At 46.8% G+C, this 26,479-nt stretch overlaps 1 protein-coding gene across 3 annotated transcripts in view; it reads left to right on the forward strand.

Annotated features, from left to right (window-relative positions):
* LOC137438573 (von Willebrand factor A domain-containing protein 7-like) overlaps positions 1-26,479 on the forward strand; it is a 111,007-nt gene that overhangs the window by 61,000 nt on the left and 23,528 nt on the right. For all 3 annotated transcript variants that reach the window (XM_078767053.1, XM_078767052.1, XM_078767055.1), the window contains 3 exons: positions 17,727-17,931; positions 23,470-23,566; positions 23,881-24,101. In XM_078767053.1, the coding sequence (XP_078623179.1) occupies positions 17,727-17,931; positions 23,470-23,566; positions 23,881-24,101 (523 nt within the window). The remainder of the gene's footprint in view (positions 1-17,726; positions 17,932-23,469; positions 23,567-23,880; positions 24,102-26,479) is intronic.

Below are 26,479 nucleotides of genomic sequence, written 5' to 3' on the forward strand. Positions count from 1 at the left end.
ATGCTTGGCATTGCGCATGGTGATGTTCGGCTTGTGTGCGGCTGCTCGGCCATGGAAACCCATTTCATGAAGTTCCCGACGAACAGTTCTTGTGCTGACGCTGCTTCCAGAGGCAGTTTGGAGCTAGGTAGTGAATGTTGCAACCTAGGACAGACGGTTTTTACGCGCTACATGCTTCAGCACTAAGCGGCCCCGTTCTGTGAGCTTGTGTGGCCTACCACTTCGTGGCTGAGCGGTTGTTTGTCCTAGACGTTTCCACTTCACAATAACAGCACTTACAGTTGACCGGGGCAGCTCTAGCCGGGCAGAAATTTGACGAACTGCCTTTTTTTCTGTTATTTTTTTTCTCCTGATCATCAATGTGTGGCTGACTTGTTGGAAAGGTGGCATCCTATGATGGTGCCACGTTGAAAGTCACTGAGCTCTTCATTACGGCCCATTCTATTGCCAATGTTTGTCTATGGAGATTGCATGGCTGTGTGCTTGATTATATATACCTGCCAGCAATGATTGTGGCTGAAATAGCCGAATCCACTAATTAGAAGGGGTGTCCGCATACTTTTGGTCATGTAGTGTGTAGTGAAATTATACCAAGGTGAACCCAGGGATGCTCGCCACGAAAAAGGGGGGGGCCGTCTATAAGACCCGGGACACTCGGGGCGTGCGGACACTCCGGCGGGACTCACTGTGACATTATCCAGTAGTTGAATGGTATGTACGCCCCAAAGGCTGCGCTGCGCTAACCATTGTTATATCGAAGCTACCTTTGCTGTGCTTGAAATGCTCTGAATTAATGCCTATTGTTGCATGTATTGTTACAGGAGATATTATCGATCTAAATGATATTAAAGCCTACACTGAGGAAAGTCGTGTCTGCGCTTGATTTTCACGACATTTAATATCATTTATTTCGCCATGGCTGACCACAAGATGATCGTGGTTCCGATTCTCGGTGCCGACCCTCTGGCTGAAGGATCTGCATCGGAGTTTGCTCACTGGCTCAACACGCTGCAGAACTACTTCGTCGCTCACGAGACGGAGCCAACCGCTGAGATACGGCTGTCCGTCTTACAGTCCAATAGTCCTTGAGCCAGACCAAAAGTAATGCTCCGGCGGGGGGAGTAATTCTCATTATGATTTTCCATTAGACCAATGTCTCAAGTGTCAGAAAAGGTGTGATGCACATCTGAGAACGGTAGCTTAGTGCCCGGATGGACGCCATCTTTGAAACCACCCAGCTCGAAAATGCCCATTTGGTGGGGTACATTGTTGCATGTGTATCTGGACTTCTATACTAGCTATCGATGTGCGGTTGACGACTAAATATACGTCCGATGTGTACCGTCTAAATAAAAAATAATATGAAGCATTTTGTTTTAGATTAATTATTATAAAAATCAATTATCGAAAAAAAATCATATATTTTTCAATATTTTATTATTAGACTTGTACTTTTTTTAGTGAAACAACACTGGTATGATTTTTCAAATTATGCATTGTGCTACACCGTTTATCTGTCTTATAAAAATAACTCAAAAACTAAAACATATCATCCACCACGAGTTTACAACAAATAAATGTAAAGAGGCATAAAATGACTTAGGCCGCCGCTGGCATTATCTATTCTGACGATAACGCAAGTTAGGAATGTCGTACGGAGAGGATTTTAACACCATACGATATCTAATAAGCAGGCGGAAATTGTTACATAGGAAATCTGCACTTTGGTGGCCATCTTGGATTTCAAAATGGCCGCCAATTATATTAATTATTCATTACTAGAGTTTGGAAAGACGTATGGAGCTGATTTTAACACCATACGATGTATATTCCTAATAAGCAAGTGGAGGTATCATTGAACATGTCATGTTTTAGTCAAATAACACCGGTATGATCTTCCAAATTATACATTTTGCTAAACCGTTTATCTGTCTATAAAGATTTTCAGGCAATTTGGCCTGCATTATAATAGAGAACAACATATGCTATACAATATACAGTGCACACAAAGTTAATCATCAGAGTCGCCATCAGAGTCATTGGCATCCTGAGCCACGATAGCATCATCCTGCACCATGTTGGAGCATCCCTGCAGCTTACACACAACAGTGCACTTCAACCCATTCAGTATGCAGGAGCAATCTGACGGTCGACACGTCCTTCTGCATGTGCATGAGATGAGATTCAAGACGACATCTGGAGCTGGTAGACCCGCCATCCATCGGATTGTGAGCGAACCGCCATCATCGAGTTCCCAACCATGTCCTGCTGATGGTGTTGGGACGTCTGGTAGGTTTTCAAGGCTGCGTCGCCAGATAGCCGCCTGATAGTTGGCCCTAAGCGTATGCTGCATCAAGGAGTCTTCACAAGGCGGCAATTGTCCAGATTCGATCTGGCCCTTCTTTGCACAGAACATGTGATAACGGAGCGAATTAACACCGACGATCTTCGTGTTCTTGGCGTACAGCTGACACGTGAAGGCCTGAATGCTATTGAAGACGTCTGTTGGTACATTCCACGAAGATCCCAGATCTGTGAATGCTTGAAGATACAGCTCATTCGCTTGCACAAGCTTCAAAGCCTTTATCTTTCCTTGGCTAGCCAGAGCACTCACAGTGTCACACCCGCTCCATGCATGAAGCCCTGGCAATGCACTGCAAACTCCAGACCCTAATACCGCAGCCAACTTTCCAACGTCGATCATTCTGACTCGAACCTTTGTTCCTCGTCTGATGAAGAGCTGACTATCGATGGTTCTGCTGAGATGAAGACTGATGATCAGAACGTCGGTGTCATCTGCCACTAAGATGATCGTCTTGTAGTGGGTAGCGGCGTGCTTTGCGTGGAGAAACATACGCGTGTCTGCTTCCTCGTGGCTACATTCGAGTGCTTACACCAACTTCCACCTATCGCGGGTCAGTACCAGACATTTTTCACCACAGGTGACATACAGTGTTCTGTTGCCTAGCTTTTCGCGATTTGTTTCATGTTTCCACGACTCCGCCAGAAACACAACCAGTTTCTCCTTTGTCTGGCTGCAAGCAAGGAGATGCCGCCAGTTCATGATTTTGTGTGCGGGTCTGATCTCGCTGAAACTGATGCCTTCATTTGAACCGCGGTTCACACGCTCAGCTGCTTTGATGGATTCTTCTGTGTATGTGTCAAAGACAACATCGATGCGCTCACTGCCTTGACCAGCGTGAAGCGCTGCAGCAAGGATGCGGTCAGATAGTTCTTCGAACGTGTCGTTCTCGCCATGCATCTTTTGTATGAGAGCCATCGCATCAATTATTGTTGCACTTCGCTTGTCAACGTTCTCGGCTGGTTCCACAAGACCTTCCATGTGTTTCGCAAGTGCAGCTTTGTTCGTTTTTTTCATTGACCCTTTCACGCTCAAGCTGAAGTGATGACATGATGTTCAGAGCTTCTCTGAGGATTTCTTGCACTGTTGCCATATCTGTGGCAGGCGCGTTTATAGTCCGGCAGGTAGCCAACTACATCTTCCGTCACCTGAACACGATCTCTAGTCATGATGTTGAAACCAGTCCACGAACTGATTGTCTGGTCGCATGGTTCCAGCATGCGAGTCATAATCCATACGTGATTTCGGCGCTGCGCAAGGGATGTTGCGCCTGCAAGAGTGTCAGAAAGATCTGCAGGCTTGATTGCAGGTGGGCCCTCTCGTTTCCCACCGCTGTATATTGGAACTAAATCGCTGGATGACGGGATAGATCGCTTCTTATCTGCTTTGGATACTGCCGATGGAGGTTGGGGCGGCAAACACGACTGCGACTTCGGTTGGACGATGATACCGTTGACGCGATGCGATGTTCCGCCACCACTCAGCGATTCCTCTAGCCTGTCGATGTTATCGAATGCTAATACAGTCGGGACCGAAGGGTGCACATGTGACGGAAGTGGTACTGTATCTTTCTCCACACTTGCTAATTTGTCTATGCATAGCGCTGTCTCGATTTCTTCCAGAACTGTGTACGAACATCCGTGCCCGAGTCGATTCAATATTCTGATGACCTCTGTATTACCGGTGAGCGTTTTCATGACCCACGGAAGTAGGACATGCTTCGATGTTCTGATGGTACCCCGGTGTACAGCATTGATGATATCTTGAGCCATCGACCATACCAGTGTGTCGGCACGCGCAGAGCTACCCCCACTCCCGCAAATCAAAGTATGCAGAAATACACGAAGAGAATCTGGTATCTTCACGTAATCTGAAGTGAGTTCTGCTGGCTGAGGCGGCCAACGTTCATTGTAATGAGCATCTTTGATCTGGTGTCGCAGTGAAGTAGCTGCACGCACAATGTTACTTTCACCGTCCGTTCGTTCAAATGCTTTCACTTCTGCTTTCAGGTTTACGCACTCTGCAGCAATCTCTCGCTTTGTCAGATTATCGGGCATCAAGTATACACGGTGTTTCACATTGAAGAAGATGAGCGATTCTCCAAACTCTCTTTGTAATGTGCGCTGCAGATTCTTCTTGATGGAGTCACGAACATCAACTGAAAATGTATCTGAAGACAGGATATCTGTTGCAACATCAACTATTGGAACAATCCTCGGGTTCAAGAACAAGTCAGTGCGAATGAAATTGAATATACATCGTATCATTTCTTTTTTCTCGATATTATCTTCAATGTCAGTTTCTACTTGAGGTTTTTGGGGCCGTGTGTAGTTTCTATAGCAGGAGAAGTGGTAGTGAGCCTCAGCTGCAACCATATCTCGTGTAGTCAATGCCAAAACTCTCTCATCATTGCGAGCTGTCGCAGCATCTCTTATTGCCTTATCTGCTCGAAGTTCAACAGCCAAGACAACTGTTTCACGGGTACGACTGCCTTTTATGAATTTTGAAGCACGCTGGCAAAAAATGCATTTATCATCGTAGACCGTTGAAGTTGATCCTGTCTCTTCCCGTGATGATCGCCGTCGCACCGCATCGCCAGTATCAACTGAAGAACTTCTAGCTGCATTGGTCAAAGTAGCTAGGTGGTTTTTGTGAGTGAAGTCTGATCTACAAGCCCTATGGTATAATATTGGAATATTAGGAAGTTCAACTGCGCCTTCTTGGACTAGCTTTAGAATTGGATAAAAGTTTCTAACTGCGGCTGCGTCACACAATGTCTTCCAAGAACTGTTGCCCGCTGCCTTGCTTAGTTCAGAGAGTGGCGACTTCTTGCTGCACAGGATGCACGTTCCGGACTCAGGTTCAATCTTCGCCCGTTTCGCCTCGACACCGGCCATCTCAGCTGAAAGAACAAAAAGACTGACGTTAGATTACTCCGATATCCGAAAAGCTCGCCAGCTTACATAGACATACTCATCCAAGTCAGTGAACATGTTAGATGGCGCCACAATACAACTCTATAATAGAGTTGTATGTGGCGCCATCTAACATGTTCACTTTTAGTTCTTAAGCCACCCACCCCCCCCCCCCCCTCAGAAATTAATCAGGTCACCGCAACAAATCTCAGACTGAGATATAGAATATAGAATATAGATATAGAATAGACTGACGTCACTTTCGGCACTGGGTTCTGTGGGTTGATTTATCGGCGGGAAATTCCAACTGACATAGTTTCGGTTTGTGGAAAGTGCATGCCTTTTCATATATTTTTTGTGTACACTCGTGGTGGATGATATGTTTTAGTTTTTGAGTTATTTTTATAGACAGATAAACGGTGTAGCACAATGCATAATTTGGAAAATCATACCAGTGTTGTTTCACTAAAAAAAGTACAAGTCTAATAATAAAATATTGAAAAATATATGATTTTTTTTCGATAATTGATTTTTATAATAATTAATCTAAAACAAAATGCTTCATATTATTTTTTATTTAGACGGTACACATCGGACGTATATTTAGTCGTCAACCGCACATCGATAGCTAGTATAGAAGTCCAGATACACGTGCAACAATGTACCCCACCAAATGGGCATTTTCGAGCTGGGTGGTTTCAAAGATGGCGTCCATCCGGGCACTAAGCTACCGTTCTCAGATGTGCATCACACCTTTTCTGACACTTGAGACATTGGTCTAATGGAAAATCATAATGAGAATTACTCCCCCCGCCGGAGCATTCACTTCAAAATATGGCCGGTTGGCTCAAGGACTACAAGGTCCATCACACTGTGTACAAGACCATTTCTCGATTTGTGACGTATGATACGGCCCTGGCCGAGCTGAAGCGCCTTTACATAAAGAAACGGAGCGCTGTGCACGGCCGGCATCAACTCTCTCAGCGACGGCAGCAACCGTCTGAATCGATCGATCGCTATGCGCAGGAGTTGCGCTATTTATTGGCAGATTGTGTGCAGGACGTCCGGACTCATGAGCAAGTTCAAGACGATTTGCTCCGAGATGCATTCATATCCGGAATTAGTTCTGGAGTCTTGCGGCTGCGTCTCTTGGAGGTCGCGGAGCTGACATTTACAGAGGCACTACGGCTGGCGCGCGTTTATGCAGATGCTCGACAACAATTGACCGCCTATGATAACCCACGAGTCGTGGCGGGGACCTCGCAACTCGCGCGACCCGAGAGGGCCATCGCCGAGGATACGGAGGAGGACCCAACCACCACGACGGCCGAGTCCCTGGGTGCTCCGGAAGCGGACTCCGCATCCGGCCTCACTGCAGCTGCCGCTGCCCGGCCACGGCTTGCCCGGTATGCAAAATGTTATTTTTGTGGCAATCGGCAGCATCCCCGGACTGAATGCCCGGCCCGAGAGGCGACCTGTCACCTCTGCTCCACTAAAGGCCATTTTGCAAAAGTCTGCAGAAAGGCCGCCCGGGGCACGCATTCCCGAGCGACCTTGAATGTGCTCATCGCTGAACCAATGGATCGAGCACCGGACGGGGCGCCTTGCACAGCTTTGATGAGCCGCCCTCCTCCTCGCGGGCCTCTGGCTTCTCGCCCGACCTTGGTGAGATACGTCGGGCCGCCGAAACAAATGGCGCAAACGCGACCGGTCACAAAGCATCTAACCTTGACTGGCGTGCAAACGCCTCCTTCAAACAAGCGACATGCGCCCACTTTGGAATTGCCTCTCGAGGTGCGGCAAACGCAGCACGTGACTCGAGCGCCATCTGATGACAGCTTTTGCGAATTACATGCTTCCCTTCTGGCATGTCCAGCTGCTGATGGCAGAATTCTTTCTCACGTGGCTCGAGCGCCATCTGGCGGTAGCTCTTGCGAATTACATGCACCCGCTTTGGCATATGACTCTGCAGATGGCAGAATTCTTTCTCACGTGGCTCGAGCGCCATCTGGCGGTAGCTCTTGCGAATTACATGCACCCGCTTTGGCATATGACTCTGCAGATGGCAGTGAACTTTCTCCCGTGGCTCGAGCGCCGTCTGGAGGCTTCTCTCACGACTACTCCACACCCACTCTGGCAAATGAAACTACCGAAGAGCCAACTGACTTCAATGCTCCTGCTGAGGCCCGAAGGATTGCAGCCGGCGTGGGATCCACCCGCGAGGCGCGATCTTCTCGCCCGGCCGGAACTATACCTGCCGGGTCTGCCGGCCTAGTGCAGGCCTTCATTCCGCTCATGGTCGCGGGCGTTGTTGCGCAAGCTTTAATTGATACGGGATCCACGGATAGTTTTATTGATCAGCGTCTCGTGCGACAACATGGGTGGCCGGTTCTCGGGACAACCCGCCGGATCTTCATGGCATCTCAGGGACTTCGGTTGAGCACAAAAGGGGCGTGTCGATTGAAACTTGTGATAAATGGGCGCACGTTCCCGGACGTGTATCTCATGGTATTACCGGCCTTATGCGCTGACGTTCTGTTAGGACTTGATTTCCTTAAGCGGCATGGTCGTTTAGAGATGGACTTCGGAGGGCCGGACACGCTCGCTGTGTGTGCCCTCGCTCAAATGGACATGGAGCCACTCTCACTGTTCCCCAACCTGACCACTGATTGTACCCCTGTGGCCATCAAATCGCGGCGCTACTCTCGCGCGGACGCGCAATTCATTGCGGAGGAAACGGCCCTGCTCTTGAAGGACGGTATCATAGAACACAGTAGGTCTCCGTGGAGGGCCCAAGTCTTAGTGGTGCGGAGTGAGGCTCACCGCAGGCGAATGGTAATCGACTATTCGCAAACGATTAATCGCTTTACACAGCTGGATGCCTACCCATTACCGGGGATGGACGCCCTGGTACGCCAGGTGGCCCTGTATTCCGTTTATAGCACTCTCGATCTACGTAGTGCGTATCATCAAGTCCCCATCTCTAGGGCTGATCGCGTCTTTACGGCCTTTGAATCGGGTCAGCGGTTGTACCAGTTCACGAGACTTCCTTTTGGGGTAACGAACGGCGTCGCTTGTTTTCAGAGAGCTATGGATGACCTCGTTGCGAAGGAGCATTTGACGGATGTCTTTGTCTATCTGGACAATCTTACGGTTTGTGGGTACGACCAGGCGCATCACGACGCTAATCTAAAACGCTTCCTCGAGGTTGCGCGGAAATATCGCTTAACCATGAATGAGGCGAAGTGTCAATACTCTCTATGCACGGTAGACCTTCTGGGGTACACCGTGACCCATGGCTCCGTCTCTCCAGATAAGGAGCGTCTGCGCCCTTTGCTCGATATGGCTCCGCCTAGCGATCGGGCTTCGCTGAAACGCGCTCTAGGGCTGTTCGCCCACTACTCGAAGTGGGTGCAAAATTTCTCTGCTAAGCTCCGCCCCCTCGTGGCCTGCGACACTTTCCCCATGGGCCCGGCCGCCCTGGCGGCCTTCGAGGGCCTTAAAGTCGACATTGCTGGCGCCGCTGTCGCAACGATTGACGAGAGTGCCTCTTTCGTTTTGGAGAGTGATGCCTCGGACCATGCGATAGCGGCGACCCTCTCCCAAGGAGGCCGCCCTGTGGCTTTCTTCTCGCGGACTCTCACCTCCGCCGAGCGGAGGCATTCGTCCGTCGAAAAGGAAGCGTACGCGATCGTCGAATCTATTCGGCGATGGCGGCCGTATCTGCTTGGGCGGAGTTTCCAAATTATCACGGACCAACAGAGTGTTGCGTTTATGTACGACACCTTACATGCTCAGCGCATTAAGAATGAGAAAATCACCCGCTGGCGTATCGAACTCGCCGACTTCTGCTACACCATCAAATACCGCCCGGGGAAGGATAACCTGGTCGCTGACGCCTTATCGAGGCCGGCCACTTGCGCGGGGGTCGTAACTTTGGAGGGGCTGCGCACTTTGCACAGCACTATGTGTCATCCCGGGGTGACGCGCTTCGCGCATTTTGTGCGCGCGGGCAATCTGCCGTACTCGATGGAGGACATCCGCCGCATCTGCCGTGATTGCGCGGTCTGTGCGGAACTCAAACCGCGTTTTTATAGCCCTCCCCTGGGGACACTCGTTAGGGCTACTAGACCGTGGGAGCGCTTGGCGATGGACTTCAAAGGGCCGCTGCCAATGTCGAGCAACTCTCGCTATCTGCTCACTATCGTCGATGAGTATTCCCGATTCCCCTTTGCTTACACGTGCGGGGATATGTCGGCTGCCACGGTTATTCGGTGCCTTCAGAATTTGTTTTCTATGTTCGGATATCCGGCCTACGTGCATACCGATCGGGGTGCGGTGTTCCTGTCCCAGGAAGTGAGGGGCTACTTGCTCCAAAATAATGTCGCTTCGAGCTACACCACCCCGTACCGGCCCCAAGCTAACGGACAGATCGAACGCTTTAATGGGATTATATGGCGGGCCGTCATGCTAAGCCTTCGGACCCTCGGCCGAGGCCTCGATAAATGGGCGTGGTCGCTGCCTGCCGCTCTAAACTCGATCCGGGCTCTCCTATGTACTGCCACCAACCAGACTCCTCACGAACGACTGTTCCACCACCCTAGAAGCTCCGGCAGTATCCAGTCTTTACCCAGCTGGCTCGCTGATCCGGGGCCCGCCTATCTCAAACGAGCGGTTCGCACTAGCAAGTACGACCCCCTTGTTGACAAGGTGCAGGTCCTCCAGGCTAATCCCGAGCATGCCCGCGTGTTAACGGCGGATGGCCGCGAGTCTACTGTCTCCGTTCGCCATCTCGCCCCATGTGGGGACGACGACAGGGATATCGACGAACCCGTCTACGAGTCTATGGACTCTATCGAAGCTTCCCCTATGGAACTACCACTGTTACTCCCGTCGTCCCCCGCTCCCGTGCCCGAAGGCGCAGGGGCGCCCCCTCCGACTCCGACCTCCGGCGGCTATTCCGACGCGGGGGACTCCGGGCTTGGGGACGCCGTGCCCGGTAGATTCCGAACACGAACTGGCAGGGAGGTTCGCCAGCCCGACCGCTACGGGTGGACTGACTGACGTGAATTGACGTGACCCTTTCATTTATTGCTGATGCTTGCCTGCGAACTGCCGAGCGGTAGTCTTGTTTTAACGACGGGGAGAATGTAGTGAAATTATACCAAGGTGAACCCAGGGATGCTCGCCACGAAAAAGGGGGGGCCGTCTATAAGACCCGGGACACTCGGGGCGTGCGGACACTCCGGCGGGACTCACTGTGACATTATCCAGTAGTTGAATGGTATGTACGCCCCAAAGGCTGCGCTGCGCTAACCATTGTTATATCGAAGCTACCTTTGCTGTGCTTGAAATGCTCTGAATTAATGCCTATTGTTGCATGTATTGTTACAGGAGATATTATCGATCTAAATGATATTAAAGCCTACACTGAGGAAAGTCGTGTCTGCGCTTGATTTTCACGACATAGTGTATCTCAGGCATTCAATAGTCTGGCATCCTTCTTTGTTTGCCAAGCTCTCTGCATGCGGCATACAAGGCTGCCTTCATTCCTTCATTTCTGACCTCATACACTACCTCAGTCAACATGTTGCCATCAATGGAACCCTCTCCTCTTCCATTGGAGACCGGAGTTCCCAAAGGCAGTGTTTTCTGCTCAGTCTTGTTCCTCATCTATATCAATGACTTCTCCGATCCTCTCTAATACCCCCTCTTCCTTTTGTCAGATTGACCACATTGTGTCGTGAAGTACCCTATCCCACTGCTAGATATACTGCATCTGCCCTACTATTTGCTGATCTTGAATTTATTAGATGCTGGTCTCTAACGGAACATGTTTTTCACTTCTAGAAAATCTCAATGTCTCACCCTGTTCTTCTGGAAGGATCGTCAGACTAACCCACCTATCTCCATAAGTCAGCCACTGGAGGAGATTTAGACTGTATAGCTTCTTGTCTTTATCATCAGCTGACTTCTTTCTCCTTGCTAACCTTGCTAACCACATAGCAAAGCTGGTCTACAAAGCTTGCCGCAGACTGGGCAGCCTCAACCAATCTGAGCCTTTCCTTGGAAAATCGGAGCAAGTCTGCCTACAAGGATTTTGCCCATAGGTCAATGCAATATTGCTCTCCACTATGAGCTGGCACCCCAGCATCATATCTGTCTCTCCTGGATTCTGTGAAATTTAAAACTTTTGACGTTATTGGAATATCCTGTGATGAGGCTGATGGATTTCTGTTCTTTTTCAATTGAGACAGATTGATGGCCTTTCTGTTTGTTTTTTAACTGCCTCTTCTCCAAAATTACTCCCTCTGCTCTGAGTTCTCCTACCCTCCCTAGCAATTAAAAAATGCATGCATTCTTCTAGTAACTCCCTTCTGATTAAACTTCTAAAATACAGACTGATTCAGCTCAACTCATTTGCTCCTCACTTCTCCCGTCTATGGAACCACCTTCTGAAGGCCGTTCTTTGTCATTCTTCCCTCCAGGGCTTCAAACATGCAGTGCACCACAATCTCGTGTCACCCCATTTTGACCCATCGTCATTATTACTCCCATTAATGCTTCCTAATGCAACTCTCTTTCTTGTTGGTTTGGGCATTTCCTACCCTTCTATTTTTTCCTTTTCTGTTTGTTTATTATCTTGTTAATTGTGCCCAATTGTGGCCCTGCTACCCCCTCTGTCAATTTAACCTTGCTCTTCCATTAGCTTGACTCTGGTAGAGAGAAAAACACCCAAATAGGTAGAGCTACATTCAAAGTACATTTCAAAGCTACATTCAAGGTAAATAACATCTCCTCCACCGGATATGCACCTTCGGTGCCCAGCGATGCCTCAGTGCTGTACATTAATACGGAATTGGGAGGGAGTGGTGTACAGTAATTGATTGATTGATAGATGAATTGCATAATTAAAATAAATAAATAATAATCGGAAAATTAGCAATTTCTTTATCATTTGGCTTCATCTGAATCTGTAACTTTTGGAAAGTTGATGAATTAAATAATTAATCAGAAAAATAAATAAGTCGTCAATTAATTGATTCATCAAAAAATAAAAAAAATACCGTTTTTGCCAAAGCACGTGCTCACTTTTATGCCCAAATTTCAGTTTCCTAGCTCAAAGGATGGCTGAGATATCGCCCGGACAAACAAACAAGAAAACAACCAATTTGAGTGAAATCTGAGTACTCCCTTTCGGCGCTCGTCAACGCCGGGTCCCCTTCGACGCCCGGCGATGACATCATGCAGCGCCTGGAGATGGAATAGGAAAGGAGCGGTGTACAAAAGGCATAATATAGTTAGTTTTGGATCCTAGGGGGTAAAGAGAGATACTCTCATAGTTTAAACCTAGTTATTTCATTGTATGTTGTCTAGTTAAGTGTCTGACGTTCGTGTGAGCAGATGTGCATGCGAGTGTGCAGAAAGATATCTGATACAAGTTATTTTTTCTATTTCTACACACTTGTCTACATCTATTCCCAACACCATACAGCGCACACAACTCACTCTGCAGTCGTCTACTCCCTGCCTTCAGCGCAACGACCCTGCCGTCCATCCTAAACATCCTAGGTAAACTCCCAAAACCACCTAAAACTGGCTGCACGCCCGGTGGCCCCATAAATCATTGTGGGGATGACAGGGCGCCAAAAGACTTTCCGACATCGCACCATGTCCAACCCATGGATAACCAAACCCAGATTGCCAATAGGCAAAAGGGTGGCAAAGGTGCCAATCATGGGCAGAGGCAAGGTGTCCTCTGGGCCGGTAAGCCACCAATGACAGCGGGGGAGGGAAAGTGAGGCATAAAAGAGGGACACCTGAGTCAGGCAGTAGAGTCCTGCTTGGAGTTCAGTTCAGTTCTGCAGTCTTGTTCCAGAGTTCTTGCTTCTTCGTTTTGGAGTCGAGCAGTCTGAGTTTCTGTCTGCCTGGCTTCGTCTGCTCCTTGACTCTGTTGCCCTGCTCCTCTTGCTTTCACCCACTCCTCTTTCACGCACTCCTCCTCTCCTTCACTCTTCTTTTGGGAGGAGGGTCCGAACCAGTGGGATGTTGGAGCCAGAAATGTTGGACGGTGCTAACTCGCCCGAGTTAGTGCACGATGTGCAGGGGCTTGTCTTGTCCCCATCTTCTTCTTTCTTTCTTTATCTCACATCTCCGTCTTGCCCCTCATCCATCTCTCTCTTCAGATCGGACGCATGTTTGGTGCCAAGTAACTTCGAGTTAAGTGACAGAATAAGGATCACATGGCACGTATGTCACTTTGGGGACAAGGAGAAATTGTATACATGCCTGTAGATATATGACTGTAAACTGCTTGTGAATTTGCCTGTAAATACATGTTACTTCAGTAAAATCCCTGTTTAGAAAGAATTAGTGTCTTGACTTATCCTGTACGTTTAGATAGCGATCCAGGCCGAAGTTGTGTTGGGAGGGAGCTGTCGGGAGGGTGGGAGCTGGTAATTGACCAGATTGATTGACTTTTAGATGGCAGATGTAGTTACACAACATTGGTTCAGCTCAACCAACTAATTAAGATCGATGCGTGACTGTTGGCATGACAGTCGCTTGTACTCGGGCTTCTTTGTATGGTAACACAACTCTGAGCATTGGATCCCGCAATAAGTTCTCGGGCAACTGGCTGTCGTGGTCTTTAAAGACGCGCCATCCTTTTCGAGTTATCCAGAGGCGACGTCCGTCACAATATTACTTTCAGTAACAAATCTAGATTCTGCTATGACTTCGTTGATTGGTGTGCAAGAGATTAGAAGCAAGGTGGGGAGTGATTTACTAATTGTGCCATTGGGCAGCATCATGGGTATGAGGGGGGAAATCTGGTGAATTGGCATCAAATTTGGCTGAAGAACTGATCTTGTCACCATGCGGTGGGATGCTATGACGTGTCCGACTATCATACATGATACAGCGATGGGATTATTGTGCCTGCAGTTGTCATTCTGGCCCAACACCAAGATCCCTACTTCATCTTTGTATGGCAACGCCCATCCACCTGCTGTCATCGCTGCACCCCAGTACCAGTACCATAATTACTCCAATGGACTGGCCTGCATTATATCCAGACTTAAATCTGATTCAGCATGCTTAGCACAGGCTGTTTGTGATCTTCAGGTTCACAAACAAGCTGTTTACAAACTCTTGAAAACGATGTTTGTGATCGCTGTACACCTTTGACAGAGGTAACTAAATGTGGCAATGGTCAAGGAATGGTGCAACATCCAACAGAAATATCGAGAGATTCTAGACTATTTGTTTTGTCGATGACAAGACATGCTTGACTTGGGGTCAGTGGTGGTCACATTATTGAAACCATATCTGCATTTGTAAACTTGTAGACTGGGGTCATTGCCGACTTGCACTCTAATTTCATACAGCCTTGTTGTTTTTGTATAACAACTTAAATTTGGGTTCCACTAACATCATGTTTTCTTTATGGTGTGAAGAAGTGTACAGATCAATGTGCTGAATCCATCCATCGCTGAATTAACGCCAGGGGTGTTGACTCAGCCTGTCATCCTTCCGAGGTCGGCAAATTGAGTACCAGTATACTGGTAATTCCCTGTGTGTCACAAGAGGCGACTAACAGGGTTGGCGGCAGGAAGGGCATCCGGCCATAAAACATTGCTTCAAAAAGGGGACCACGGTGCCCGAAAAAGGCCAATCCCTGCTCTGTGGGGGAAAATGGCCTCTAACGGTGGTTCTTTCTTTTTTATAGACTGGATATACAGACTTGGCATTTAATATGGAATATTTTTTTTGTGGGGGTGAACTTACTTTTCAGGACGTCTTAGAACCAAAAGTTCATTGGAATTATGTTGAAATTATTCTAGATTTTGTTAATGTGACCTTTAAAAGAAACAAAAACCACATTTGACATTTCGAAACAAATAAATTGATCCTTGAAAGTGATGTAAACTGATATCGAACTCAATTCATGGACAGTAATGTGTTAAACTTCTGTACGTTTTCCAGAAGGATCTCTTTATTTTGCATATTAGCCCAAATTTTTTTTAACAAAAACAAAAGTTAAATTACGACTGGGATTACGGACAGTAAAATTACAGTTCAGTACTTCGTGTAACCCCCACGAGCATTCAGGAGAGCACGTACACGTTGAGGCATGCTGTTCACGAGATTTGCCAAGGTTTGGACAGGAATCGCTTGCCATGCAGTGACAATAGCCTGCTGAAATTCACGCACAGAGGTCGGCTGCTCGTCCAAGTGGTCGATTTGACGCGTTAAATCTGCCCACAAGTTCTCTATCGGATTCATATCCGGGGACATGGCAGGCCACTCCATATGCTCTACACCACGGTCAGCAAGAAAGTGTTGGATCATGCGAGCACGATGAGGCCGTGCATTGTCATCTTGGAAGACAAAGTTTCTTCGAAAGGCTGCACGAGCAAATGGAAGCAATGTTTCTTCCAGAATGGCCCTGTACATTGAACTGGTTCAGGATTCCATTCAGAACAACCAGGTCAGTTTTGCCCCCTGCATGAAAAGCAGCCCAAACGGTCACCCCACCACCTCCAGCTTGGACTCTTGGCACTATACAATCTTTGTTGTAGGCTTCATGCACTTGTCTGCGCACTTGGACGCGGCCATCTTGATGATAGAACAGAAATCTAGACTCGTCACTGAAGATCACGTGATTCCAGTGTCCTGGCTGCCATTGACGGTGCTCTCTGGCCCACTGCAATCGGCGCTGGCGGTGTTGTCTGGTCAGGCGTGGCTTTCTCAGGGGACGCCTGGCACGATAGCCTGCTTGAACCAGTCGTTGGTTGACTAGCCTTCTGGATACAGGCACATTGTCAGTTGCTGCCACTCAGCCCTAAGCCGATTAGCTGACTTGGTACGGCCATTGCGGACTAACCGGTGCAGCTGGGGATCATCCCTCCTTGTGGTTCTGCGGGGACGTCCTGGCCTCGCTATTGGAGTAGGGAAACCCCTCTGAGCATTTAGTTTCAGGATCTTTGACACCTGACCTTGAGTGAGGCCATACTGCCGAGCAATAGCACGCTGTTTCTTGCCATAATTTCGTAAAGCCACCACTCCATGACAAACGGCATTGTCGAGTTGACGGGCCATCTCCAGAGGAAGTGGCAATAACTTTTGGAGACTTGCAGCAGTTGTTTTCCACTGATACAGAACGCAACAACCCTTGTATACCCGACTGTGAAGCCAATCATCAAATGCACCTGTCCATACATTTTGCCACGCCACCTGTGATATAATCCTGTTGTTGACTTCTTGCTGTGACAGACAATCAGTAACATGGTTCTTTTAACAAATAAATCACCAAAGTGTGAAAGAAACTCACCAGATTGATATACTGAGTTAAGAAAGTGAACCCAAGTCAAGAAGAAAAAAAATATTCCATATTAAATGCCAAGTCTGTATGTGTGTATATATATATATATATATATATATATATATATATATATATATATATATATATATATATATATATATATATATATATATGTATGTATGTATGTATGTATGTATGTATGTATGTATGTATGTATGTATGTATGTATGTATGTATATATATATATATATAAATATATATATATATATGAATATATATATATATATATATACATACATACATACATATGTTCGAAACACACCTGGTCACAAGTGTGCCGCACTGACCGGGTCCTCAGTCGAGGTCCTCAGCGTCATCCCGTTTCGGCCCTTCAACCTCGATACAGTCAGCTAAGGTGGGCCAGCAGGGGCACATACACATCTACATGCAGCAACTACACCTGGATGCATACATACCCCCACCCCCAGCCAGTGCGAATGCAGACTACAATAACAAAATCGCCTCCACATCCAGAATCCACAGAACCAAACAAACATGGTGGAACACTCAAACACCCACCCTTATACTTCCCTTTCTCCCATACCTGGCCATTTCACTCTCCTCCTCACCTCCTTTCCCTCCTGAAGTACAACCCCAGGACACACAACACTGTGGCTTGCTACCTGGCTGTTTCTCCCGGCCGTCTTACGTGTTCCCTTTTCAAAGGCACTGCGTTGCTGTACCTCCTCCTCACCCACCTTACGCCACTTAAAAATGGTAATTCCCTGTGTGTCACAAGAGGCGACTAACAGGGTTGGCGGCAGGAAGGGCATCCGGCCATAAAAAAATTGCTTCAAAAAGGTATATATAACCGGTATATATAAATACACAGTATATATATGGTTCCCGGGTTGTCAGAATTTTTTCCACACTCGCCCCACGCAGGAATTTAGTTCCTGTTTCTTAAATTGTGTGTATATGTATATATATATTGATATATATATATATATACATATGTTGATATTGATATTGATATTGTCGTTGTTGTATCTGCTTCGAGGAATGTTTTTTTTTTCATTATTATAACTGAGCATTGACCAAAAACTTGTTTCGCTCTACCCAGCAATGATGAAGCCAGGTGAATCGATAAACATCTCCATCGTGCTTTCCAATGATGGTGCTTCTGACCACTTCATCATCAACGTGAAAGATCAGATGAACCTGCTGACTACGTATTCTCCACACACCATCAGCCTCGATCAGGGTCACAACATAACCATAGTTTCGACATTTTCGGCACCTGCTGAATTGAATAGCTACACTTCCAGGTGATCCTTCAAGAAGATATTATTTAAAATGCAGTGCAATGTTTTGTTGTTGGTTATTTTTATTTAATTATTTGAGAATCTTTGTGGTTTCCCATAATTAATTCAATACAGATTGCAGTTTGTAATGAATTTTTAAGTGGCCATATTTGATATGGGTACCTGAATGGTAATGAATATGATTTCCTCGTTATGGACAGTGCAAACAGTAAAATAAAAAAAAGGTAGCAACCCTTCCCATACGCAGTCGGACTCCAACATTCGCCGGGGATACATTCCTGGAAATTGCCGCGAATGTCGAATCTGTGAATGTGGGGGCATTGTTTGAATGGGAGAAAAAAGTTTTAAAAAATACTATTTTGGGGTTTGTTTTTTTTTACTACATGGTCTAGGCTCATGGAATAGTCCGGCAGCTAAGCTAAATATAGCATAACAATTGTGCATTTTGTGAGGAAAGCACCAAATTTGGCACACTAGTAGACTATCATATTATGAAAAGATCTGGATATTGGGCCATCTCAGATTCAGAGATTTGATTTTTGCAAGATTTGCAGATTTTGCAGATTTGCAAGCTGAGATTGCAACGCCAAGGACGGCCGACTCCTTCCTGCGAGCTGCCCACGTCACCCGCACAAGAAGAGCTCATCAAATCACTGCAGCGGCACTGCACATCCTGCAACACCGTGCGTATGAACGCCACTGTATGACATATGCTGATGATGCAGAAGACCTGCCTGAGTTCGAAGACTGGTGTCACCAGAGAGGAGAAGACATTCCCAACTTTCAGTACTGGGCAACTGTGCTGGAACTAGAGATGTTGGTACTGGTCTACGTGCGTTCTCTGCGGCAGGCTTCATTCACGATGTACCTCGATGCCCTGACGGAACTGGTCCCATGGTTCCATGCCTTAGACCACACACACTATGCCAGGTGGGTCCCTGTTCACCTGAGGGACATGGTTGCACTCCCAATGAAGCACCCAGATGTAGCCAGAGAATTCAGGCTGGCAACTTCACTGTACAGAAGACGAAGAAGGTGTTCTCTTCGATCCCAATCAAATCGAAATCTTGCAAAAATCAAATCTCTGAATCTGAGATGGCCCAATATCCAGATCTTTTCATAATATGATAGTCGACTAGTGTGCCAAATTTGGTGCTTTCCTCACAAAATGCACAATTGTTATGCTAAGTTGCCCCACTAGAAGAGCTATGACACAGAACAAACAGGACATAACATAACAAAGGGAGCAGCAGGAGAAAGTGGAAAATAGACAGATTGACAAATGGGGGATGCAGGTGGTAAAGCCTACGTCACACATAGGCGGATTTGTCGGCGACTACTGGCGACTGGAAAAATCGCCACCACCCGCCGACAATCGTAATGAAACCGTAATGGACGGTCTTCTGTAGTCGTGGTTATCCTCCCCAGGTCGGCTGCAGTCGGCAAGAGCCGCAAAGGGGCCAAATATATTTTTTAATGTTTAAAAACGGCGCGCTCAGTCGTCCTCAAAAAAGATCCGCCATGCTGTCGTGATGGAACCGCCATGCTGTCGTCTGTATCCGTAATAAGACCGTAAACCGGCCGCAACCCAGTCGCTCATAGTCTTCCGCAATCGCCCCAGCATTGCCCCACCAGCTAGCACGGCAGAGATGCGAATGCCATACGGCCTTCCTGCGGCATCTTCCCGACTACGGGCCGACACTGTTGCGGCTGCATATCGAGTACAGAAGAACTGCCACGTCTCCCCTGCGGCTATGGGAGACTGACGACGACAGCAGTAGGACTAGTGGCGGCCGAGTTACGGCCATTGGCGACAGAGCTACGACAGAGCTACGACTGCCTGGCGACTGCATTACGACATACCACGATTCCATGGCAAGACAGGATGGTGTGAGGGTCTCCGTGGAGTGAGGTCCTGTGGTGCCGACAAGGATATGGCTTTATTGTTTGGACTTGGGACTTTTGGGAACTTTATTTTTGGGACTTTGGTCCTTTGGAAACTTTATTTATGGGACTAGGGACCAGTGGAAATAATTTGTTGGACTTTATTTCCATTCTCTCTCCCTGCAGAAAGTTTGATTATTACATTACAATGATGCATCTTTATTAACTTTCTTATTGTACATCAAACATCTTTATGCTTCATGTCATACATCATTGAAATGAATAAAGTGAAATGTAAAATAGAGAAATAAAGATTTAAAAAGTTGTGTGAATCGTCTCCAATCGCCGGCGTCTCCAATCTTCGGCGACTACTTGCGGACGTCGGAGTAAACCGCCATCCGGGCCCAATGCAGTCGCCGCGATCCGCCATCGGTCGTAATCTAGCCGCCAGACTGTCGCCACGCTGCCGCCGTGCATCCGCAATGCAGTCGTCGTCGATCTTCAACAGTCGCCATCCCACTCGGGGCATCGTCGCAATGCAGTCGCAATGTGGCCGCCTGCAGTCGCCATACTGCCGCCTGACCATATTTGACCGCCCGAAATCGCCAGTAGTCGCCGAAAAATCTTGATCGCCGGCAGTCGCCAGTAGTCGCCAAAATATCCGCCTATGTGTGACAGGGGCCTAAGGGAGAATGCAAAAGATGCACAAGATGGATGATGATAATGTCCACTCCTGCATCATAAGATGCATATGGCTGCCAAAGCAGTTTCTTGACTATTGGGCACAATCCTAGTTGGGGAGTCACTCCTACACAGGATACTCAAATGGCTCATTCATCCCAGCAAGCTGGTACTCATTTTGCCAACCCCGGAAGGATGACAGGCTGAGTCAACCCCACCTGGTGTTAATTCAACGACCGACCGGGAATTGAACTCAGGACCCTAGAATCCCAAGCCGGTACCTTAACCATTAAGCCAACATCAGGCTTGGACAAGATGGATACATAAGCAAAATTGTTGGGAGGGGAGGGGGTGGTGGAACAGGTGTGGAAAATATCATGAGTTTTTATGGAGGATAACTTGAGATGGTGGACAGCAGCTGTCTTGGAGATCTGGAGGGAAGAATGAGTTTGAAGAGAGTATGGAAGGTGGTTCCACAGGTGGGAAAAGAGAGGAATAAATGAGTGGATGTGAGCAGTGGTTCTGGATTTAGGTAGTTTCACGAGGAGGGGTTTGCTGCTGGACCACATGCATCCTACAGATACCTGAAGGGGGAGGGCAGTGGGCGCAAATCTTGACAAGGTGCCACCTTAACAAGGCAGACCTAGGTTTTAGAGGAGGGAGACAAGTTTGAAAGTTCATTCTTTGAGATTGGACAGGTGTTGCTTTCTGGCTCTCGAGAGGGTAGACACACACTTGTTGTGAGCTTTGCGGAATGATCTGAGGTTGTCTTCAGTTGGAAATGCCTCACCACATGATTCAGAGTACCAAGAACAGGAGGATGGCTAAGATATTGGAAGACAAGTTGGGATGAATCTGTGTATAAGAGAGAGCAGGTTTCTGTTGGGGACCAGGCTGAATTGATATCAGCGGCGGTGGATATAAGAGACAGGTCCTGATGTGTTAAACAACATTTTTAGTACACGAAGCGCTTCTGCAGGTCACATGTTATGAGCTGTGAATGTGCAGGGTCTGAAAATGTTCGGACCGTGAATGTCGAGTTCCAATTGTTCTTGAAAGATAAAATATATACATGTATATGTTTGAAATATTAAACACTATTATCAGAATTTGAGGGTGGGTGAGAGGAAGCAAAATGTCCATCATAGGTTATTGTACACCGCTCCTTTCCTACTCCATCTCCAGGCGCTGCATGACGTCATCGCCGGGTACCGCAGGGGGTACTCAGTTTTCACTCCGGTTTCTTTCTTGTTTGTTTGTTTGTTTGTCCGGGTGATATCTCAGCCATCCTTTGAGCTAGGAAACTGAAAGGTCAGCACAATAGTGAGCATGTGCTTTGGCAAAAACTGTATTTTTGTGTTTTTGATTCATCAACTAATTTATTAATTATGTAATTATTATCGATTAATTAAGTAGTTATTTATTTTCCTTCTCATCTGGGTAATATTTCAGGCTCCTTTTGAGGTAGGAAGCTGATATTTGGACACGATAGCTGGAAAGGGTATTTTTGATTTATTGATTAATCAATTAATGGATCTATTATTTATTGATTAATCAATTAATTCAATTTTTTCGATTAATGATCTCTTTAATTACTTTTCAAAAAGTTACAGCTTCGGGTGAAACACTGGTAGTTCAGGTATTATATTAGGCAATTGATTAAGAAATTATTTTACGATTACCATTTATTGATTTTAATTACGCACGTAATCAATTGTTGTGCACCTCTCCCTCCCAATACGTCTCGATGTGCACGCTGAAGGATGTTATTTATTTATTTAGCATGGGGGCGATGTACTTTCAATGTATCTGTTCTTGTTTTTTAAATTTGTTCATAATTAATAGTTCATTTATAACACAGAAGACAAGTATGTTGCATGGGCACCCAGGATCAAATCCATGTGTGGACGGGTGTAGAATAGTCCTGGTCATTTTTAAGGATGTGTAACACGTTGTTGTTGGTGTTGTTTATATGTAAAGGTTTTATCTTCCTCCTTGGATCAAATGTTGGAATTGTTCATGTCCTTTTTTGTTCATCCCTCCCCCCCCCCCCCCACCCCCCTCCCTCCATGCTATGACGTCATTCCTCAATGCAAAGGATGGTTTAGATTGCTAAACCTTTTGACACTATTGGCTCATTAAACATGTTGTTTAACACTAGATTGTGCTGGTTAAGTTGAAACTGCCTTGCTTTGTGACCGTAAATGGAATAGCACGGAGTGTAGTGAACAAGCAGCTGTATACCGACTCCTTTCCGGCCTTGCTCCCCCAGCTCTCTCTGTGCTTTGTCCCCCAAATATTCCTACAGGTCGCACAAGATCTGCCAGCAACCCTCTGATGGTTAAACTGCCGAAATCTCGGCTCTCTGCTCACCTTCACTCTTTCATTCCTCTTTTCTCCCGCCTCTGGAACAAACTCCCACACTCCCTTCAGTCCCACTCCTCCCTCCAGGTCTTTAAAACAGCTGTTCACCACTATCTCTTATCTTCCCCCATCCAAAACCTTGATCTTTTCTACCCCCACTAATTCACCCCAGATGCACCTTGTTTGAAATTCCAACTTCTTTCCTGGAAGTCCTGGCAGTGTCCATACCTCTCCCACCCCCCTTCCCATGCCTCCCCCCCCCTGCCCAAAGCCCTCTCCCTCCCACATATCTCTCGATGTCCCTGCTCTCAAATGTTGTGTTTGTGTCCTTCCCCCTCTCTCCCCATCTTGTCTCCCGCTCCCCATGTTATATGTTTTATGTGTCGGTTTGTCTTTCTGTGTGATTGGTGTTAGCTCTTTCACGAGCCTCGATCTTGTATACAAAACAAAACAAACAAAAAAAAAAGTAATAATACAGTCAATGTAATTCATCTTTGTCTGTCTCTCTTTAAGTGGAGAGCCCACACATAACCAGGTTACACATACACTGAACCCTCAACAAAGGATAATGGAGTTTTTTGTGGTCATTAACGTAATGTCTCTCTTTCTTAGTTTGGTGCGAGTTGTTGTAAAAACTCCACGACGTGGCACCGGTGAAACTTACAACTACCTCACATTTGCGGTCACGACCATCCCGCAAAATGCTTTCGTAAGTAAATTTCTTTCTTTTGCATCTCTCAGCTTTTATCCCTTTCTCTCGTATTTTCAACAATCTTGTTTTTTTATAAGATTAATTTTGTCCGAATGCATGAATTTTACTTGCTTTTGAAAGCAATTAGCACAAGTAAATCAGTTTTTAGTTTTGCTTTCTAACTTTTGTAACTATCCACTGGTTTATACATGTACTTGCATTCATGACAGTTATGATATAGCATGCAAAGACAGGCAATAGCCATTCAGGCAGTGAAAAGAAAGGAAATTGGGAAAAGTTTCACTTTATGTTATCCTTGCTGTCACCTTTAGGTTGTTGACACCGAACCACCAAATGTGAACTTTACTGGATCACCTTCCATCTGCAAAGAGGAGCACCAACATGAGGAAAACTGTTCCACATACCCTTGGGAGTTGCACTTCGAGTCTCAAGATGAACAATCCAAGGCTAATCTGAGTGTCACTGTCACTCTCGGAAATCAAACAGGTGTAAACACGTGGAAAGAAGGCGACGTCATGGTCGGCCAGTATAGGTGAGCATGGGATTGAATTGATTGTGGGTATTTTCTTTAACAGCTCCTTGGATTTTTTTATATTTAGCAACGTTTTTATCAGCTCCACTTCTTGTCTTTATCTTCTTGATAATTAGGCCATCTCTGTGCGTGAATTGCCTTTCACCTCTCTCGTATTTGTTTCTACTTTACCAAGTTTATTTGTCTGTCCATTTAATATTCAGGTAGTGGACAAAATATGGAAACACCTGGGTAAATGCGGGACACCAAGCAATGGATTCCACACAGGTGTGGCCCATTTGTTAACTAATCAAATAACATCCCATCATGCTTAGGTTCATGTATAAAACTGCTGCATGGGCCTGGTTGTATAATTATAATTATGGCTAGCATGGTTGCAAGAGGAGACCCCTCACTCCCTAATGCCCCCACTCATAGATCATGTGTGGTCACCTAATGGTTTGATGAGCATGGCACTGATGTTGTCCATATGTCATGGCCTTCTCGGTGACCAGATTTGAAACTAATCGAGCATTCATGGGACATTCTGGAATGATGCCAGAGACGGCGTTTTCCAGCTCCATCAAACAGGTGTGAGATGATTGACTTGCTCATGGAAGACCGGTGCCACATCCCTCCTGCAGGATTTCAGACGCTGGTGGACTCTAAGCCACAGTGCATACAGGCCGTACGAGCCGCATGTTTTTATTTTCGTTTTTTTTTTGTATACAGAGTCGAGGCTCGTGAAAGAGCTAACATTTATCAAACAAACAAATCAAACAAACAAGCAAACAAAGTATATAAAAAGGGGAGCGGTCGACAAGATGGGGAGAGAAGGGGAGGAAGCACACAAACACAACATTTGAGAGCAGGGACATCGGGAGATGTTTTTGGAGGGAGAGGGCCTGGGGGGAGGCAGGATAGGTATAAAACGCAAGGACACCAAGGAAAGAAGTCAAAAGTCACCTAAAAAAAGTGGATTTGGGGTGAAATTAGCGGGGGTAGAAAAGATCAAGGTTTTGGATTGGGGAAGATAAGAGATGGTGGTGAACAGCCGTTTTAAAGACCTGGAGGGAGGAGTGGGATTGAAGAGAGTGAGGGAGTTTGTTCCAGAGGCGGGAGAAAAGAGGAATGAAGGAGTGAAGGTGAGCAGAGAGTCTTGCTTTTGGCAGTTTAACCATAAGAGGGTTGCAGGCAGATCTTGTGCGACCTGCAGGAATATTTGGGGGACAGAGCCCAGAGAGAGCTGGGGGAGCAAGGCCGGAGAGGAGTCGGTAGAAGACGGAAAGACCACCAACCTGCCTGCGGTGATTAAGTGAAAGGCCCTCGGAGATAGCGTCATCGCGGGAGATTCCAATGATTCTGAACGCTTTGGTTTCAACAGCGTGAAGACGAGCTAGGTGTGAGGCAGGAGCACCAGCCCAGAGGGGAGAGCAGTACTCCATTGAGCTGCGGATGAAAGCCTTGTATGTGGTGAGGAGCTGAGGTGTGCCAAGGAAGGACTTCGCACGACGGAGGATGCCCAGTCGGCGACTGAGTTTGGAGGCCAGCTTGGAATTGTGGTTTTCCCAGGAAAGATCATGGCAGATAGTGAGACCCAAAAGCTTGAGTGACAGAACTTCCTGGAGAGGATTATTCAGAAAGTAGATGGGAGGGTTGTCCAGTCGGTCTTTTCGGAGAGACATCGTAAGAGTGTGAGATTTGTCAGGATTGAAAGACATGTTCCACTTGTTTGCCCAGTCTGTGATTTTGTCCAGGTCTGCAGAGAGTGAGGAGGCTGCAGACTGCCGATCTGAGGGATGAGGAATGGAGCAGCAGAGAGTGGAGTCATCAGCAAAGAGATAGATAGGATTTTCAAGAGAGTCAGAGAGATCATTGATGAAGACCAGAAAAAGCACAGGGCCCAGAACACTGCCTTGGGGAACTCCAGCCTGAACAGGAAGAGAAGATGAGAGAAACCCATTCAGGGCCACACGTTGACTACGACTAGAGAGGAAGTCTGCCAGCCAGGTATTGAGATTTCCATGGATACCAAAGGAGGAGAGTTTGGTGAGCAGAGCGGGGTGCCAGACCGTACCGAAGGCATGTGATATGTCGAGGGAGACAGCTCTAATTTCCTGTTTGGCATTGAGGACCTCCATCCATTGTTGAGACAGCAGAAGCAGCATGTCCAGAGTAGAGTGACCTGGTCTGAAACCAAATTGATGATCAGAGATCAAGCCATTGGAGAAGAGGAAAGATTTCATATCTGAAGCAATGATGGATTCCATGACTTTGCTGATAATTGGGAGAAGGCTGATTGGTCTGTAGTTGCTAGGATCTGTTTTTGCACCTTTTTTGTGCAAAGCGGTGATGTTCGCTGATTTCTAAGCAGATGGCAGTTGACCTTGAGCAAAAGA

The sequence above is a fragment of the Myxine glutinosa genome, chromosome 13, assembly GCF_964187855.1.
Source record: "Myxine glutinosa chromosome 13, kmMyxGlut1.1, whole genome shotgun sequence".
NCBI classification, from domain to species: Eukaryota; Metazoa; Chordata; class Myxini; order Myxiniformes; family Myxinidae; genus Myxine; species Myxine glutinosa.